The 18,148-nt window shown below is 38.4% G+C and overlaps 1 protein-coding gene across 6 annotated transcripts in view; it reads right to left on the reverse strand.

Annotated features, from left to right (window-relative positions):
- Positions 1 to 18,148, reverse strand: part of ENAH (ENAH actin regulator) — an 88,037-nt gene that overhangs the window by 37,178 nt on the left and 32,711 nt on the right. For all 6 annotated transcript variants that reach the window (XM_052695897.1, XM_052695905.1, XM_052695915.1 and 3 more), the window contains exons 2-3: positions 5,220 to 5,385; positions 3,915 to 4,092 (exon numbers count right to left, since the gene is read on the reverse strand). In XM_052695897.1, the coding sequence (XP_052551857.1) occupies positions 3,915 to 4,092; positions 5,220 to 5,385 (344 nt within the window). The remainder of the gene's footprint in view (positions 1 to 3,914; positions 4,093 to 5,219; positions 5,386 to 18,148) is intronic.

Here is an 18,148-nt window from a genome sequence, read left to right on the forward strand (position 1 = left end):
ATGTGATATAACAGTTATCCTCAATAACCATACAAATCAGAAATACCACAAAGGTAAAACTTAGAGGTGAGCATATCACTGAAAACTGAGCAACTCCCCCTGCCCTTCTCAATACCACAAAGAAGTTGATGATCGTTTCGATAATCTTACACGCAACTCAACTGGAAATATTTTGTCTAAGCAGCAGCTCAATTTATTTCATATCAGGATTTTGGCATGTAAATCAGGATTAGTTATTATAGAAGCTAACAGTTAAAAAAAACCTCTCTTTAATCAATCCAATATACAAAAACAAGAGGAAAAGCTTACTACCAAAAACAGAGATATTAGCTTGCTCTTGACAACACAGGTAATACCACATCACATTCCTATATTCTGACAGGGAGTGCTGACAGCCTGCTCCAGAGTCACCGAGAGGACAGGTACTGAATAATTACACCATTGCAGCAGAATCATTTTTCTCTTGATACAAGTTTTAGCATGATGAGAAACACAAGAGTGCAAGGAGAAGCTCTCCTTCCCCCTACTTCCTGTGTACTTCTCATTTCAGCCTCCTATAATCTCTATACGTAATATCATGAGGCAACTCCAGTTTCCACCCCCAGTTTGTATTTCCCAAAGACACTAAATTATTCAGTCTATGATATGAATAAGTCCATTCAAAGATTTAATTAACTATCTTGCCAAAAGAGAAAGGACCATATGTAGCTGTAATTCCAAAGCTGTGAATAAAGCATGCATTTCTTCCTCTGTAAAGGTTTGATTCTTTAATAACTAAACAACCTAACTCCCAGGGTTACTAATCATTTTAAAGAAATATGACTTCCAGTTCCCTTTTTACTGTTGGATCAGCAAAATAAAGACATCTTGGGAAGGAAAAGGTTCTTCTCTTCTTCCTGATTTTCATATGAATTAACACATCATGTAAACAAAAAAAAAAACCCAAAAAATTGAATCCTACATGCGCATGATTATATTAAAAAGAATTAGTATAGGCTTACTGACAGTTGTACAACACCTTTCAGTTTTCCCTCACCAGCTTTCACTGCAAACAACTTTAAGATGCAAACTGCAAATATACCTGTTTTCTTCTGTTAGCAAAGCCTTCCTGGGACTAAAGACAAAGGTGCTACAAAATAATACTACTTCCAAAAACATATTCTGCAGTAAAACTGAATGATATCTGTTTCTTCTTCCTACCTCCCAACCTACAACTCCCTTTTCTACTCATCTGTTTGCCTTCATTGCCACACTTCTCTTGTTCCAGAGTCACTTTGTACTTACAATGCAACACAAAACCTACACAGCAAGCAGTCATCTTTACTCAAGACAATTAAGACCAATTACCAAACACCTGGAACACACAGCATGCAACCTTTAAGCCAGAAATCTTCTTCAATGACCTCTTAAACTGATGACATATTTGTCATTTGGATAAGGTGTAGTACCTCTTGACTGCCTGCAACAATTACTTTAATGAAATGAAACCTTCCCAAAGTGAGTGCCAGAAACAAAGTTTGGTTTCTTTTAATACATCTCCTGAGCAGGAGTCCATAGCCTCAGTAGGCTGCCTTCAAGTCTCAGCAGAAGGATTCCACTCTGCATGCTGTCCTTTTGATATGGTGCGCAGGGGGCCCAGCTGGTCTGCTGCTCTGCTCAGCAGAAGCACAGGGATTGCTTGCACAGCTACTGCAGCCACACAAAATTGAGTGAGAACACATTCAGTTCTGTATTATTCCAATAACCAACATTCAAATGTAAGAGAAATTGCAATAATCACATAATCAGCACTCCAGATCAAGGAGAGAAAAAAACTAGACATGCAGCACATTTCAAACAGTTTCACTGCCAAGCCAGCTTTGAGAAAAACACTTTTAATTTTTTTAAATCAGGAAATTGCTGTTTACAGTAATGTTTTTCTTCTGCTCCAACTTCCAACGCTTTCACTCTGCCTTCTAAGTTCGTTCGAATGACAAAAAGCCTGTTGTGCTCAGTACTGCACGCACCCTGTCTGCCCCTGCAAGTCCACTAGAGGGAGAGAGATACTAAACTAAGCTTGCAATGAGGCCACTACGAGTAGAAGACCAAAGACATTTTTCCAATACATGCAGGAGAAGGAGATGAAGACTACATAATTTAAAAAAAAGAGTAAGCTCTAACAGCTCCCTGGCAAACCAAAAGCACATCAACAAAATAATCTTTAATATTCCCCAGAAGTCATTTAGATTTCTGTGAACCTTAGCATAAAGCCATAGCTTTATGAATTTCTTAACAGTACACTCAGCTAGCATTAAAACTGGATTTCCTTCTACGAATAAAAATAACCAAACTGCTGAAAGGAATTACCAAAATGAAAAACACAGCGGGAAATAAGGATACTGCAAGAATCAAACTTCCACTGTAAGCAATTTTGTAGAAGTGAGGTTTATCTACGCTGGATTTTATTACTTAGATTTTAAATGTTCTTTTAGATACACCAAGAAACACGGCAGTTTCTTTTGTTTTATTTTAGAGGAAAGACAAGCTCTCCTCTTTAGGTACACATTTTTGAAGCAGTATCACAACAACAGCTAAGATACACATCATACAAATTTTTACAAGTCTAGCAGGTAAATCAGAAGAAACAAAACCTACCGATATATAGCATGTTGCCTTTCATGTACTAAAACGAACTGTATGTATGCATGTGAATGCTTTTACAACCAGCACTGCAAAGCGAGACGGTTTGATAATAAACACCTGCAGCACATGAAACATTTACAGTCAAATAGTCCTTAGGAAAAGAGAACTCTATGAGAAAACATCCAGGCAGAACAGGATACACAATTGGATTACTTCAGGTGGCAAAAGACATCTTAATTCTAGCTACCCTTTATTCTTTGGCCTCATATACAAGCACTGCAGAATGCATCATCCCTCTTAGTGCAGACAACTTAGAATCTAAAGGCAAGTTCTTGAAACAACTATCACAATGAAAAGAAACCTAAAAGTCACCTTTCTTTTTTTTTTTTTTGCTGCAGTTAGGACAGCTGTAGTAAGGTTACCCACAGCATCTCTTATACAAGAGAAAAAAACCTGGCACAGAAGAACTCTCTCTTGTTACAAGGGCAAACTTTAAAATTTAATGAGGACAAAAGAATTCTATTTGATTACATGAACACAAAAGTCTCTAGAAAGTCTTGTAAAATAAAATCTCCTTCTGCGGGTGTCCCAGCGTTATACTGATCATTTTGCAGTAATATCTATCTAGAATAGATCACAGATACCACATGAAAACCTAAAGCCACTGAATTCACCATTAAGAATTAAATCTTCAATATCACCTATTCTCCCACTGAAAGAGAACAAATGAAATAATAGATTTGTTGTCTAAATTGTATGTGCTCATCTCAATGTTACTCCTAGGATCTAAAGTCTTGACGCAAGAGAACTGTATGGTAAGAACATTATTCTACTATCAAGAGGACAACACCAATTCCTAAGTTCAGAAGTAAAAAAAAAGTCTAAAATGTTCATAATAAACAGTTACTCCTCAAGAAGGAAAAAATATTGATACATATTAAAAACATTGAATAGTTTTAGAAATCCTGAAAAATATCCTGATTAAGAGTTACGCATTTCTTGATCAGGCATTTTTTTGGTTTCCCAAAAAAAGTCGAGTCAGTAAGTTTCTACATATAAGTGATGCCATGAAAATAGATTGTTTTTAGAACTGCATCCTCACGGACAGCATCAGGTTAAGAAGCACTATTAATCAGTAGCAGTTCAGTACACAAAACACCCAAATAATTAAATGGACTAGAGGCTTAATCATGACTAGAAGACCTACTGACTTTTCTGCATAAACATTTGAATGTTTTCATCCCTATTTGATCTACCTCCAAAAAAAAAAAAAAAAGTTTTAAAAGACTTACCAGCTTCCTGGGAATTTAATACTTCTAAGGCATGCATCATGGCACTTGCAAAGACATTGGCATCTTCTTTGCTGCCAAAATTCAGACCATACACTTGTCTAGCATCACGCCACTGATGGAAGGTCTGTGTAGCCTGATTGTACTTGAGCCCTTTTGGAATGGCACAGTTTATTACCACCTACAACAGTTAACAAATGGAATAAATAAAATTGCTGTTTCATTGCAAGTTTCATTTCAATTTTATGGAGCAATATAAACAGTTTTGATTTTTAGTAACAGAGTAGCTGTGCAAATGCATCCAGATTTCAGAGACTGCCTTGGTCTTCCATTAACCTCAGAGTACTTGTTGAAAATATACATATATTCTAACGAACTTATCACCTTCCTCCTGTGGATGCTGCATCCCTTAGCTTGCAGCACTTTCAGCAGCAGCTTACATGGACTTCTACTATGTATCATAAGGCATCATCCTGCAAGATTGTTACAGCTCACACAAATGGTGATAAATTCTAACCAGTACAACCATTTATTACCAGCCATCCAAAAGATCTCATTGCATTTGGTAACTATATCCTCTCAGCTTTTTCCATTGACTATCAAAAAGAAAATTGTCCTCAGATGAATATACAGGCACTATTTATTACTTGCAACAAGTTTTTAGTGACAAATCACACAAGGTATTTTCAGTCTATGCCCCAGGTACATGTTAGAAGATAAACAGAAGAGATTCATTTCATGAAAAGCTGGAAAAGGGGTTATATAAAGAAATTCTCCTCAAACAAAAAAAGACTACAACTCCACCCCAAGTTATCACAAAGCGCAGCAAATTTTACAAGAGTGCCAGTCTGTTATTTAATCAAGATCTATTAAATTCTTCATTGAGGAATTACAATATTATCATTTCTGCTCCCTTCTCAAGCTCTCAGAGTAGTAGATTTTTTTTTTAATAAATTGCTCTGAGGAAATGAGTAACTACTTAGCTAACTGCAGAGAATAGGGAAGAACAGAAGTCCTTAGACTCAAACTCTGACTTACAAAGAGAATCGCATCATTTACATCTACATTACCTACCACTCTTCCTTCCCGGAAAGGAAAGGTGAACACTGTACAAGGAGAATAATTTTAAATGCATACAAAGTGCTTAGTTTTATGGGGAAAAGGTCATAATAAAGTTTCCTTATTTGAATTCAAAATGAAAGTATATTTACTATTTGAAGTTCCCACATTACCAAAGATGCATTTCTTAGTGTTAAAAAGAAGCAAAAAATTAACGTTCGTATTCAAAATTTTTAGAGATTCACCTACCTGATGATCTTGAATCTTCCTGCCCACAACTCTGAATGTGTTGTTGCCTGTGTGATGATATATGTGAACTCTGCTGAATCCAGTTGATCCACCAGCTGGTACCCATTTCTTATTGGCATCATCGTAGACCATTACAGCAGCTCGTGCTTGGCAGATACTCTGTTCGCTGTTAACATACAAGCATTTCAGATCAGAACACTAAAAATTACTTCAGGCAAATTCTTTTCACTCAGAAAGTTGAAGTAGCACTCCTTGCAGCTTTCTTACTTTCCGTTAATTCAAAATTGCTATCACTTTGACATTTTGCTAACAGGCAATCATTCTGAACATGCACAGTCAAGACAAATGCAGTATAACTACTGATGAAAAAAGCATTTCCTTTTTTTTTTCTGCACCTTTTCTTAGCAGTTTTCTTTATGTGTTTTCTTTTGTCCTCTCCATCAACTATGAGCTTTCTAATTAAACACTAAAGCTACATGCAACATTTTGGACTACTAGTAAAGAGCAAATAATCTGGAGCTGTACTAGCTTCATACAATTTGCATTTTCCAAGGGGCAACTAATTCTACAAGAAGTTAAGACTGGAATGTCCAGGCTCCTGTTAATATGCATGCATACGTAGATGCTAGGATGATGTTCAGCACACACAAGTTAATCTACCCATAAATGAAATGCTTTTTGGTTTTGATATATTTTACATCAGTTCACACCTAGAATTTACATTTCCTTCCTAAGTAAGTGTTCTGTTAATTACTGAAAACTGCAATTTCAACTTTATTGACATTCACAGCTAATCCTGATTACAGCAGTCATCCAGAAGCTAAGGTACAGCCTAAAGTTAAAGGGAGAAAATCACAAATGGCATCATAATAGAAATGACACTAAGGAAAGCAGAATGTACTGTAAACATGATTTATTGCAGGGGTGTGGAGGGGACAACACAAATTGTCTTTGCGGGAAAAGTCCAGATGCAGACAGGACATAAAAATAGAAAGGAATGATTTCTTATCAGTACGCCAAATTCTCTGAACATTGCACTTCAGCAGACCCAGCATTACAGAAAACACATGAGATGCCTGGCTTGCAAGGAATGCAGTGCACCATTTGGAGAACAGAGAAAACTGAGGAGACATGCTTCTTTTTTTTCTTTTTAATAAAAAACAAAAGGACAGTAATGAAATATTTGTGCATAACATATAAAGGTGGAGAAGACAACTCCCCCCACATTCCTACTAAAAAAAGAAAAGGATCAAGAGATTTTCCAATATCTCATCTGCATCTCCTGACACAAGAAAATACAGAAACGCATCCAGCTGTTTTGCTAGCTTTCAGTAACAATGGTTTTGACAAAACACTGCACCAATTTCCATCACATTTCCCCCATGGCTCTCTAGCTAACGGAGTAAATGCTCAACACCAGAATGGTAGAAAGAATACAGAGATCATGCTTCTTACAGCAGCGACAGATTCAAGATCAGGTGAAGAAATACACTCTCCATTCTAGAATGACACGTATTCTAATCTCACTATCTAAGCTCATAACAGGAGAACAATCTCTCAGTGGGCCACCTTTTTTGCAGACAGAAATTAGGTAAACACAAGTAGAGTAAGAGTGTAACGTATGAACTATACTGGGAAAAGAAGCACGGTATACATATTTTAAAATCTATCGCTTAGACCTGAAGGACCACATCTGGTCCAAAGAGAAATGCAAAGACTCCTGTAATCCTATAAATAAAATAAGCTGCAAATCTCAGATGCTTCACAAGTCGTATTAAAAAGCACAGCACAGGTAGATGGTGTTCCTTCATCTGAGAGGAACACAATTCAAAAACATATTAGACTTCCCTATTTAGAGTCTTCTGGCAACAATCTTGGCAATGTTCAGATCCAGAAGTGCTCTGCACTTATCACAAAGTACAAAATAAACAGCAGTGGTTTTCTACATTACATTGTAGTTTTTCTGAACCTACAACAGTTTTGCTACATCTGAATCTGGGTTCACCTTAAGCATGATAAACCAAACGTGACAGGACCGAGATACTGATTTGGAAACAGAGCCACGTGGTTTGCAGAGTTCCCATCAAAAAATAAATTCATCTCAGACTCACAATCATGTGGCAGACAAAAAAAAAATCATTCAGATCCTATTAAAAATTGAGACAATAAGCTAATACATTCCAATTACAGCACGGTAGTACCAGAAAATGATTAAGGAATGGTACAGTGATCAGAAGACTTAATTAGTAGTACAGACCATCAAACTCAGACGCTCTTTTTCAGTGCCTTCTTATTCTCTGCCCTACCACAGTCCTTCCATGTGGCTAAGTTCTGGAGAAGCTCTGTTTTTACATGATTATTTTTTTTTCCAACATAAGAAAAAAACTACTTATTTTACAACTATTCAGAATGTAAGTGGCACAATTTAAAGCACAAACAAAGTGGCCTTGAGTTCTACTTCCAGCTTTTCTTTAACAACTGTTCTAATTATTTTTAGTTCCACTTTTCAGGCTATGCCTTACAACTGAAAATACTATACAAAAGTCTCAATCACTAATATTTCATGCTCCATTTGAAATAAAATAATTTTCTTAATAGCAGTGGGTAATTTTTACCCATACAAAGATACAGGATGATTCACATCGTTTAAAAAAGGCAAATACCAACAGTTTCCAGTTGACCTACTTGAATATTACAAAATAAGCACTCTACCTTCATTTCACACAAATCCTAAAACTAAAATTTTCACATTCCATGCCTATAATTTTCCTATCCAGGTACCAATTTGAAGGCAGCAAACTCCCCTCCTGCTAACAGCTCCCACCATCCATCACTTTGTTTACCAGCCTGCAGCATTTAAGATAGACAAATGAAACCACTGCTATCAGAAACAAATTAAACCATCACAGCGTGCTAGTCTTTTCCCAGCGTTCAATAATTGTACTTTACTACACAGAGGGAAATGAATTCAATTTCTTTCTCTTAGGAAAAGTTCTGCACTCTAAAATGACTGCTACTTATTGTGAAGAATAGTAGGAAGCCATGATCTCTAGCAAAAATGGATTCTCAGGCCTTCTCTTTGACGTTTATTTGAGTACAACAGCCAACACTACAAACTAAATACGCTAGGCTCCCTCCCAAAATTCTCCTTTTTTAAAACAAGAGTCATACCTGAGCTCCTGACCTCACAAGGCTACACCAAACCAAACAGCCATGACTGTACCTCAACACCACGTCACTGGCAGGTCTAATAAAAAACAAGGCTTTATTTTCTTTCCTTGATCCACCTTCTCCAAGGAAAGCACCAAGTTTTATGCAACGACTGTTAACCAGCACCTCACCCATCCCATACTCTTCATATTTCTCCACTATACACAAACTTCAGTTCAAAAGGGATAGGAGCCAAATGAAACAGAAGAGAGCTTTTTATCATATTCTTTGTTCTTCACGTTTATTGCACTTCCCTGCTGTATTTCCAACAGGAAGAAGGTCTTCACTGATCTCAGTATTTATACGTGACCTCTTTACAGCCCACAGAGGCTATAATGCCTGTGTTTCTTTGACTGCAGGACTCGACTGTCAGATGGAAGGAGACAACTTCCTTCATCACCTAAAAGCCACTGTGGTATTATTACAGCACACATTTTCAGACAGATTGGGAATGAGCAAGTTCTCTACAGTGATGCAGAGGAACAAATGGAAAAGGGTCATCACCTCCTTGCCGTGCCACTAGGCCTTCTAAAGCACCCTTCATTGACTCGCATCTCTACATTTTTTCCTTCTTCTGGTGTACTTCCCAGTGTAACAGTCCCAGGAGCCGTTACATTCTGACTAGCCAACAGAAGCTCTTGCTGGGGTATGTGGGAGAACAAGCAAGACATCTCCCTCCAGCTTCAAAGGCTGCTGCCAAAACACGCAGCTGTTTCCAGGGGCTGACTGCCAGCTCACTGGGCCAGTGGGCTGCAGAACTGAAGTGACAATCTAAATCTTCACTCCATTAAATGAAGTGATTATCTATTTCCAAGTAAACTTGCTGAAATAAGCATGTGAAATGATATCCACAGAAAGGAAGATTTGTGCCTAAACAGCGCTTACCAAACCTTAGGAAACAAAGCATACAAGCCCTCTCCCCAAAATTCAAAGCTTAACAAATATCTGGATAAATATACGTTAGCAACAGTTCTATAGACATAAAGCTCTGACTGTTGAAGCCAACTATTATTCTGAATAAATCCACCTACAGCAATATTATATAAAGCTGAAGACAGGGGGGCTGGTTTTTGTTGGGGGTGGGGGGAAGTAAGGGGAGGTCTGGCACTCAAAAAGCTCACACAGAAAAATATAGTAGTAATGAATCATAAGATTGTTCTTAAGGGAGAATATACTTTCCTCCTCCAGCGATGAGATCATATGGAAAGTTCAAAAACCACAGCAAACTGACCCCTAACAGACATGATTCCTTTGCCCAAATGGAATGTGCTCCCTCTTTCACATTCCAAGTTCTTAAGCTCAGTGCACAGTGACACCAGCAGTCGCTGAGCTAAGCCTCCCCCAGCAAAGGGGCTGCTTGTTTTCCCTCCATTAAGGGATAAAAAAGGATGAAGGTTGTTGATGATCAAATGCATACAGAGAAGTGCAGGACTGCAGCCATAGAAAAGATAATTCAATATACCAACAAAAGCAAGGAGAAGGTTCAGAACCTGAGCAGTCTCAGCATTTAGTATGTTACTGATATAACAACTAGAGTCGTGTTTGTTAAGTCATATCCACTACCACTGAATCGCCAAAAGAAGTGGTTTTTTTGGCTGGTATTTTCCCAATTCACGGAAACAACATTCCCAAATGAGCAGTCTTTGTAGGTCAGAAAGGAATGGAAAGATGCTGATTCACCAAATGCCTACTTAAGATTTTCAAACTGCAACACATAGCTAGAAAACCACAAACAATCCTAATACTGATGGCTTAAAATAGAATTTTACAAGCTGCACAATGTAGGTCAAAATATCCAGCTCTGTACCTAGGTGGAGTTTTGAAAGATGATTCTCTCTGGTTGTTCCTGAACCCCTACTGACATGATACGAGAATGTGCGTTCTCCACTCTGTTATTAAAAGAAAATATACCTGGTACTGAAGCACTGCTTTCTATCAACTGAAACAGATACTCCACAAAGTTGGCATGTATTCTAAGCTGCTCATTTGGCTTAATTCAGTAGTTATTTGCTAGTGTATTAACGTTAATAAGATGTTTCTAATGCCCTTAAGTTACTTTTCTCTCTAACTTACTAACTGAGCAGAAAGAACCCCCATTTTTTTCCTGCACTGCAAAAACCTAGCTGAATATGTTGCTCCACAGAAGTACCAGGTGCCTGGTACAGCAGAATGAGCCATGTCACCTTGCTGCATCCAACCTCATATAACATGGCTTGGCCACTCCAGGACTTCCGATTGTACAGCATTTAACTCACTTTCTAAGCTTTGGAATAAGAGCAATATGAGAGCAGCTGACATACTTAACGCCTGCTTCTCATGCAGAATCTTTTTCTGACATTAGGATCACCCTGAGGACAAGACTGGCTGTTGATTTCTTAGAACAGGTCAAACTCATCCACGAGTTACCGTTCAACTTGGAGGTGAAAGCAGAGGAAGCAGCTCCAGATTGCTTCACTAACAGCTCCCTTGTAATGTGTTAATTCTTGCCTTTGCTCAGAAAAACCTCTTTTTGACTGATAACTGAGAGATTCATTCATCTCTCCCACTTTTTCCTTCTCATGAATTACTCAGAACAGACTAGCTGGAGTATCAGAAACCAGACAAATCTGCATGGGAAACTCTCTACTAGACATAAAACCTACTACCACTGAGGCATAAAGGAAGCTGAACCTAAATGCTGGGACTGAAAGCTTGCAAAGGAACAAAGCTTTACTTTTGGCACAGTGTTTTGCAATGATTTATTCTGAAATTTTATTGTTGTACAGCTTTTTTTCTCTCAGTAAATGCCTTCAATAATGAAAACTGCTTCTCAATTTCTGCATAAAATCATTTAACATTATTTAAGAGCAGCCTGTTTTTATAGTAACTAACTTACAGAATACAATTCTTATTTTGCTGAAGATCTGTTCTTTTAGTTTCACAGTTTTATCAACAGACCTGGCAGCAGGTGGCTATTGGAGAGGTTAAGGAAATCACTGCAGGAAGAAAGTATCATTGAAAACAACAGCTGAATCTCAAATGGAAGTATTTTTCATATGATTTCTAAGCCTATGAATTCTATGTTTTTAAATATTGTTGCACACTACCACATTTACCATGAAAGTATTCCGTAGAATGGCCATGCAGTCACTGAGTTGGCAATTGATTACCATCTCTAGGTTTGTCATATGCTGAATCACGTAAAAATACAGCAATTATTCTCATTAGAAGCTGCTACTTAAGTTTGAAAACACATTGGCTTGAGTCAGACAAACGCTCACAGTTCAGAATATTATTTCAGAAATATCAGACATGCAAATTTCTGTACAAATTGTTGTTTGTTTTAATTGATAATAAAGTACATGCAAAAATAGTCTGAGAAATTGTAACAATGAAGATGTTCTGAATGCAGACAGTACAAGGACTGAGAAACATCACAGAAACCACACGAAAAAGTAACAAATTGTAACTACTCTGTACCCAAAAGAAGCCTCTTGTCACTTTTTTAAGCTGGCAAACTGTTACAGCAGACAAAAGAAATGACAACTTGATGTCTTGTTTTTTAAAAAGAAGGAAAAAGTCCTTAATTTCAATCATCCATAGTACACACTGCATTCCATAAAACTGGAGATATTCAGAAGTATCAGCTAAAAAACAGGGTCCAAGCCAATACACCATCCACACCGTTTCACCCTCCGCAGGTTAACTGCTTCCCTTCATTTTTTCCCTTATTTGTGTTAAAATACTATCTGCACATTTATCTGCTTTGGAGCTGCAAAGGAGGAGCAGTTTTGTCATAAATTGCCATTCAGATTCAAAGGCTTCCTTACAAATAATTTAGTGTGGAAAAAAATGCAGCACTAGAATGCTATGCCTTCAGAATGCACGCACCATCTCCATACAGGCAATACTTTTTAGAGACAAGGTTCCCAATGAACAACTTACTTTGCACAATCAAACACTGTACATCTGTCCAAGCTCCAAGACCAAAAGAAACAGCAGGTTTACTTGAAATTGCAAGTTGTGAGGAGAAGAAATAAGAGTTTGGATAAACTGGAATTTTATACACAAGATTTGGTCTTCACCTTCTATACAAACTTAGCGATAAACTATTTCCTTCAAGTTATTAATAGCTTTCATTAATTAACTTCGAGATAATGTTTTTTCAGTGAAGTAACCTCTAAGCAGCAAAAGCAATCTTTTTTCCCCCTAATTTTCTACATTCTTCATCCTATCAAGAATCATCAAAATGTTTTCCAACAGAAATTTTGAAAAATAATCTGAACTATGTGCTGGCTGGCTGTTTCATTACAACCAATTTGTAGGAGGAATAAGATTTCTGTAGACACCCTTCTCATGCTGCTAAAATCAAATCTTATGTTTGGACTCCAGAGACCCACAATGGGACAGTTCAGTTTACACTTCTGCCACGAACTCACCCATACCATTGCTTTCTTTTACCCTCTTAAACAAGGTGCTCTCTGAAGTATGCCATTCCTGGTAATTTATCCAGATTTTTTTTTCCCCTGAATATATTCCACTCTTAAAAGCAAATCTATTTTTCCCCACAGTTTCTTCACACATTTCAGGAGTTTACTGACACTAAAAGATTATGCAGAATCTAAGTGGTAATTTAAGTAGATTAAGATTCCTCCGTGTAGATTCAATGATTCAACGCAGTGGCATTGCAAGCCAAAAGTTCTGCTACAGTCTGGCAAGCACTGTTTGGATGGCGATCTTACTTCATGGTAGAACAGGTTGCTACCAATGATCTTTTGTACAAGTTGAGAGTTTTTTAGATCAAAAATATCCATTATGCCATAACACTCTGAAAAATCAGATTTTCAGCTTGCACACCTCTTTTGACAAAGCAAACAGATAACAAGCTCCATGACACAATCTAGGACGAACCAATTTGCAAGCATCAGACTGCTGTGACTGAGCAAAGCTAGCAGTTGTAAAATCAATACATTTACTGAAAAGGAACTATCATAGCTTTAGAAGTTGAAGTCTATTAACTTTAGACCAGTGCCAAAAGCTGGCCAGATGCATTCCTTCCTTCCTATAAACTATCTTTTTTTATGGTTTGTCATTTTCAGTGCTCCAGTTCCATAAATCTGAGCCCAGTTGTACCATGGGAAGCTTTCAAGTGGGCACGAAGAACAACACCATCTTTAGCAACTAGATTGACAGTTGCTCACAATTTCCTGTGAAAAAAAAAACAAAACACTTAACACCCATTTCCCATCTTCTATACATCTTTTAACAGAAATGACCTTATGTGATTTCGTAAAACTTTCAACACACGGCACAGATCACAGCTTCCAGAGTCCAGGCTGCCAGTGCAATCAGAGCTCTTGAATGCACTCTGCAACACAATCCGTCATTACACTACCGCTGCTGTGGATCACGTAACTCACTTTACTTGCAGATAAAGGATACCCTGTTCCTCCTGGAGTAGTACAACAGTAGCATTTTTACATTACTTATTTAATATAATGGATGCTTCCCATGCAGAGAGCTGCGTAAAGGGGATGTGGCTGATCTCTGATTGAGTCATTGCAGCCCCAGCATTAATACACAGATACGCAATTCACTACTCATTACAATGATTCTTGTAGGAAGTGTCTTTTTAAAACTTGCTTCTACCTAAAAATACAGAAGTGAACAGCATACTTCACACTCTTGCTTCTGAATACTGCATTGATATTAATAAGAATTAGAGAAAACAGGGCTCCGCTGCAGAAACAAGGAGTATCTAGCAGCAGAGAACACAGAAAAAGATAGAGATTGTCAGCCCCACTCTCTATCAGTAAGTCACCTTCCTGGGTCCACAAGCTTCATGGCAGTCTGGAGGAATGGAGTACTTAATGCTTGTGCAAATTAATATTAAGTAGGGGCTTCATTTCAGCATACTGGATACAGAATTACATAGAGCTTAACAGCATGCACTCAGTGAGAGTGGAGATTCTGAAGTGTGAGGTCACGAGGTCATAAACATCTTTAAAAGGTGAACAAGAGAACAAGAGAACTTCTGGACAGCTGGAAATAAGCACATGTTGTGACCTTCACAAACAAGTGGAAGCACTAAGACCCGGGGAGCCACAGATCAGCCTGGAAAGGGCCGTTCCAAAAAGCTGTGGGTGAACCACCCCTGGAGGCACTCAAGGCCAGGCTGGATGGGGCCCTGGACAGCTGAGCTGGCAGGGGCAGCCCTGCCCATGGCTGAGGCTTGGGGCTGGGTGGGCTTCAATGTTTCTTCCAACCCAAACCACTTTATGACTCTATGATAGGGCAAATACTCTTAGAGGTCTTGGTACAAATGTCTGGAAGTGAAGAAGGCAGCTGGTCACAGACAGCAAGGATACTCAAGGACAAATTATACCTGATCAAGCCAATTGTCTTCTGTTGCAAGTTGACAACAAATGTCATGCAACTTGACTTCAGCAAGGCCTTTGGCACAGTGTTCCACAGTAGCTGAAGTCAAACTAAATAGATAGGGTCTGAATGCATGGGCTACAAAGCAGATGGAGAAAAGTTATCTAGATGTTTAGGCTCAAAGGGTTACAGTGAGCGGTTTGAAATCTCACTGGTAAGCTGTTACTGACAAATGACTCAGGTCAAACGCTGATACTATTCAATGTCTTCATTAATGATCAGGAAACAGCCTTAGCAAGTCTGTGGATGGCTGTCTCAAACAGGGAGAGCAGATATGCAGCACAGCAAAGCTATGCTAAAGCAGTCTGCAGGCTGGATGAACCAGCTGAGAGAAACCTCAGGGGCAAAAAACTACACCTGAGATAAAGTAACGACCTGTCTGTAAAGAAAGTGATTATTCCCCTCTATGCAACACTTGAGATCATATCTGGGGCATCATGTCAGGTTTTGAGCTCCCCGAGTACAAGGAAGACTGACAAACTGGAGCAAGTCAGAAAACCATTAAGGGGATTAGAGAAAAGATGCACAAGGAGCAGCAGAGACAGCTGGGTGCGTTTAGTCTTAGAAGAAGCTAAAAAGCATGCACGAAATTGCCATTCTCAACTACTCCACAGCTCATTATAGAGAATACAGCCAGCTTCTTCTCAGAAGTGCACAGGGATGAGAGGTAACAGCCAAAGGTTATAGAAAAGGAACTTGCAACCAGGTTAAGAAAAAGTTACACCAGAGAGCAGTTAATGGCTGGAACAAGCTGCCAGAAAAGCTAGCTGTGGAAGCCCCCCGCAAAGACTTCAGAATTCAGCTGGACAAGGCCAAGAGCAACCCAACCCAACTTCAAGGACAGCCTGTATTGAGCCCAGGACTGCAATTCCCAGGACTCCCATAGTGACTAAATTCAAGAAGGAAAAAAGATCCTTTGAGGAGGTCCCACTGATTTGCAGACATATCATCAAAAGTACCTTATTTATGACAATTACTGCCTTAACACCTCATTTTACTGGAATGTTCTTCCCAAAAATAACATTGTGCATTTCACACTTGCAGTTTCAGCCAGCCTCTCCCATAGCATACAAAGAAAGACCTTAAAACACTAGTAGTCCTGCTGCTCAGTGTCTAAAGCTAGGGGGTTTAAATGAACTGTGCGTTTGTATTACTGACCTGTTCTACAAAATAGATGTCTGTATATTTAAAAGAGCATCTGACTGAGCTATTTTAGAATGTTATGATTAGCAGAGTAACTCAGTGAGCCTGAAAGGAAAACGGCATACTACAGTTCTCAACTATAGATGAAACAAGCGAGAGAACTTCAAAAAAACATGGAACTGAAGGACTTGGGAAGATCCAAGGGTAAGTAAACATCTGAATGCTTTTCCTTTTTAGATCAAACAAAGTTTTTGGTCTTCACCAATTAATAGGTCTGCCTGAACTTCTTGTAATTCTATTATTAAATATATATCAACTATTAAAGGTATAATGAAATGGGACTGAAATATAGACACACTGTTTCAAATGAAACACTGCTAATCGGGAATAAAGTGGAAGGACAAACACCCAAACATCTTATACGCAATATTCACATTCCAAAATGCTTCCACTCTTCCCCTTTCGTTTTCTTCTTGTTCTAAAAGTAGCCAGCAAACACACATGGAATTTGGTACTCCTACTTAAATAAGGAAGGAAAAATGAAATGTGGTTTTTAAAAGTCAGGTGAGTCATTGTTCTGCAAGTTCAGAAAAAGGAAGGAGGAAAAAATAGTTTTAGGAAGTTATAAGAAAAGTTCAGTCAAGAAGAAATTAGTAACAACTGCTGTTATGCATCAGGACAGTTAACAAAGGAGTTGGTAGAACTCCCTTTCACATGAGATTCTTTTTCAAAAAGAGATTAGAAAAATACCTGTCAAGGCTGATCACAGCATCTTCAACTCATTGCTCCAAGGAAAGTGATTACAGTAGTCATACCTTGCTGTACGCCAAAGCTCTTCACAACTATTTTCTCTTCCTCTTGTCCTCATCCAAAGTTTCCCTATTTCATTTCTACTGTGCTACACTTGCTGTAACCATCCCACTCTTGTACCTCTCTATCCTGTTCCTCTCTCTTTAAATTACATTTCCTTGCTCCTTCAATTGCTCATACATCACTCCCTCCACAAACATTACTTAACAGAAGGGGGAACAACTGTTTATAAGGGTGGATAGTGATAAGACAAAGGGAACGGTCTTAAACTGAGACAGGAGATATTCAGGTTAGATATTAGGAGGAAGTTTTTCCCCACAGAGGATGATGACACACTGGAACAGCTTGCCCAAGGAGGTTGTGGAAGCCCCATTTCAAAATATGCTCTTCCTTTCCCATATGCTTCAAGCACACACCTGCCGCATGCCCTGCCAGACAAAAAAAATTACATCTGGTAATGAAGAGTATTCATTTTCATATGGATGTAGCTCATAGGGCACAGAATTTATCTCCTAGTTCACAATAAATTCACGGAAGAATTCAGACCAGGAAATACCCACAGCACCTTCACGAGTGGCAGTTTTGATGATGGCGCAATCGGTATTTATTGAACACTGCAGAATACGTGCCAGGATCTACGATACTGAAAAGTGACCACAGATCTCTTTTGAACAAAAAATGTGGTTTCCTGTTACTAAGTTTACTTACATTTTTATAAGTAAACTGCAAAAGTAGGTGAGTGCATCCATCATGTTAGTAATCCTAATGTTCTGAAAATGTATACCCCATATACACAGTGGTATAGCATAACAGTAACAAAGCAGCAGCAAAGACAAAGCAACACAGCGATTTTCTGAAGTCACTCTTCAAATACTTTCCCTTCCCTAAAATACAGGAACTGCAAGGAACTTAGTCCATGCTTTATTTAATCTGATTTTTCTTCTCTAGAAAGCAAAAGTATATGCTGAAGTGCACATAATGGATAACAATCTTCTCTACTTCAGAAAAGTAACAGCAAGAACTTCTCTAATCTATGGTTAACTGCTATCGCACTCAGGCCAGTTCATTCTTCCCCTGCCCCTCACACACACACTTCTCAATACACCCTCCTTTGATTGAAATTACTTTTTGGCAAGTGTAATTCAACCTTCCTTTGAGCAACTCCTATTTCTTTCCCACACCTTTTAGTCTCTCAGCATCACTTTTTAAACAGTTGATTATTTCTCTCTCTTATAAGCTATACATTACTGATGTCCTCCTTGAAAGGGTCAACTCACGGCCATTTTAGAAGCCCTTCAAAACAGCCAAGATTTCAGCCCTTATTTTGTAAGTCCTGCTTCAACTCCTTC

Source organism: Tympanuchus pallidicinctus, unplaced genomic scaffold (genome assembly GCF_026119805.1).
Source record: "Tympanuchus pallidicinctus isolate F22 unplaced genomic scaffold, pur_lepc_1.0 scaffold1, whole genome shotgun sequence".
Taxonomy (NCBI): Eukaryota; Metazoa; Chordata; class Aves; order Galliformes; family Phasianidae; genus Tympanuchus; species Tympanuchus pallidicinctus.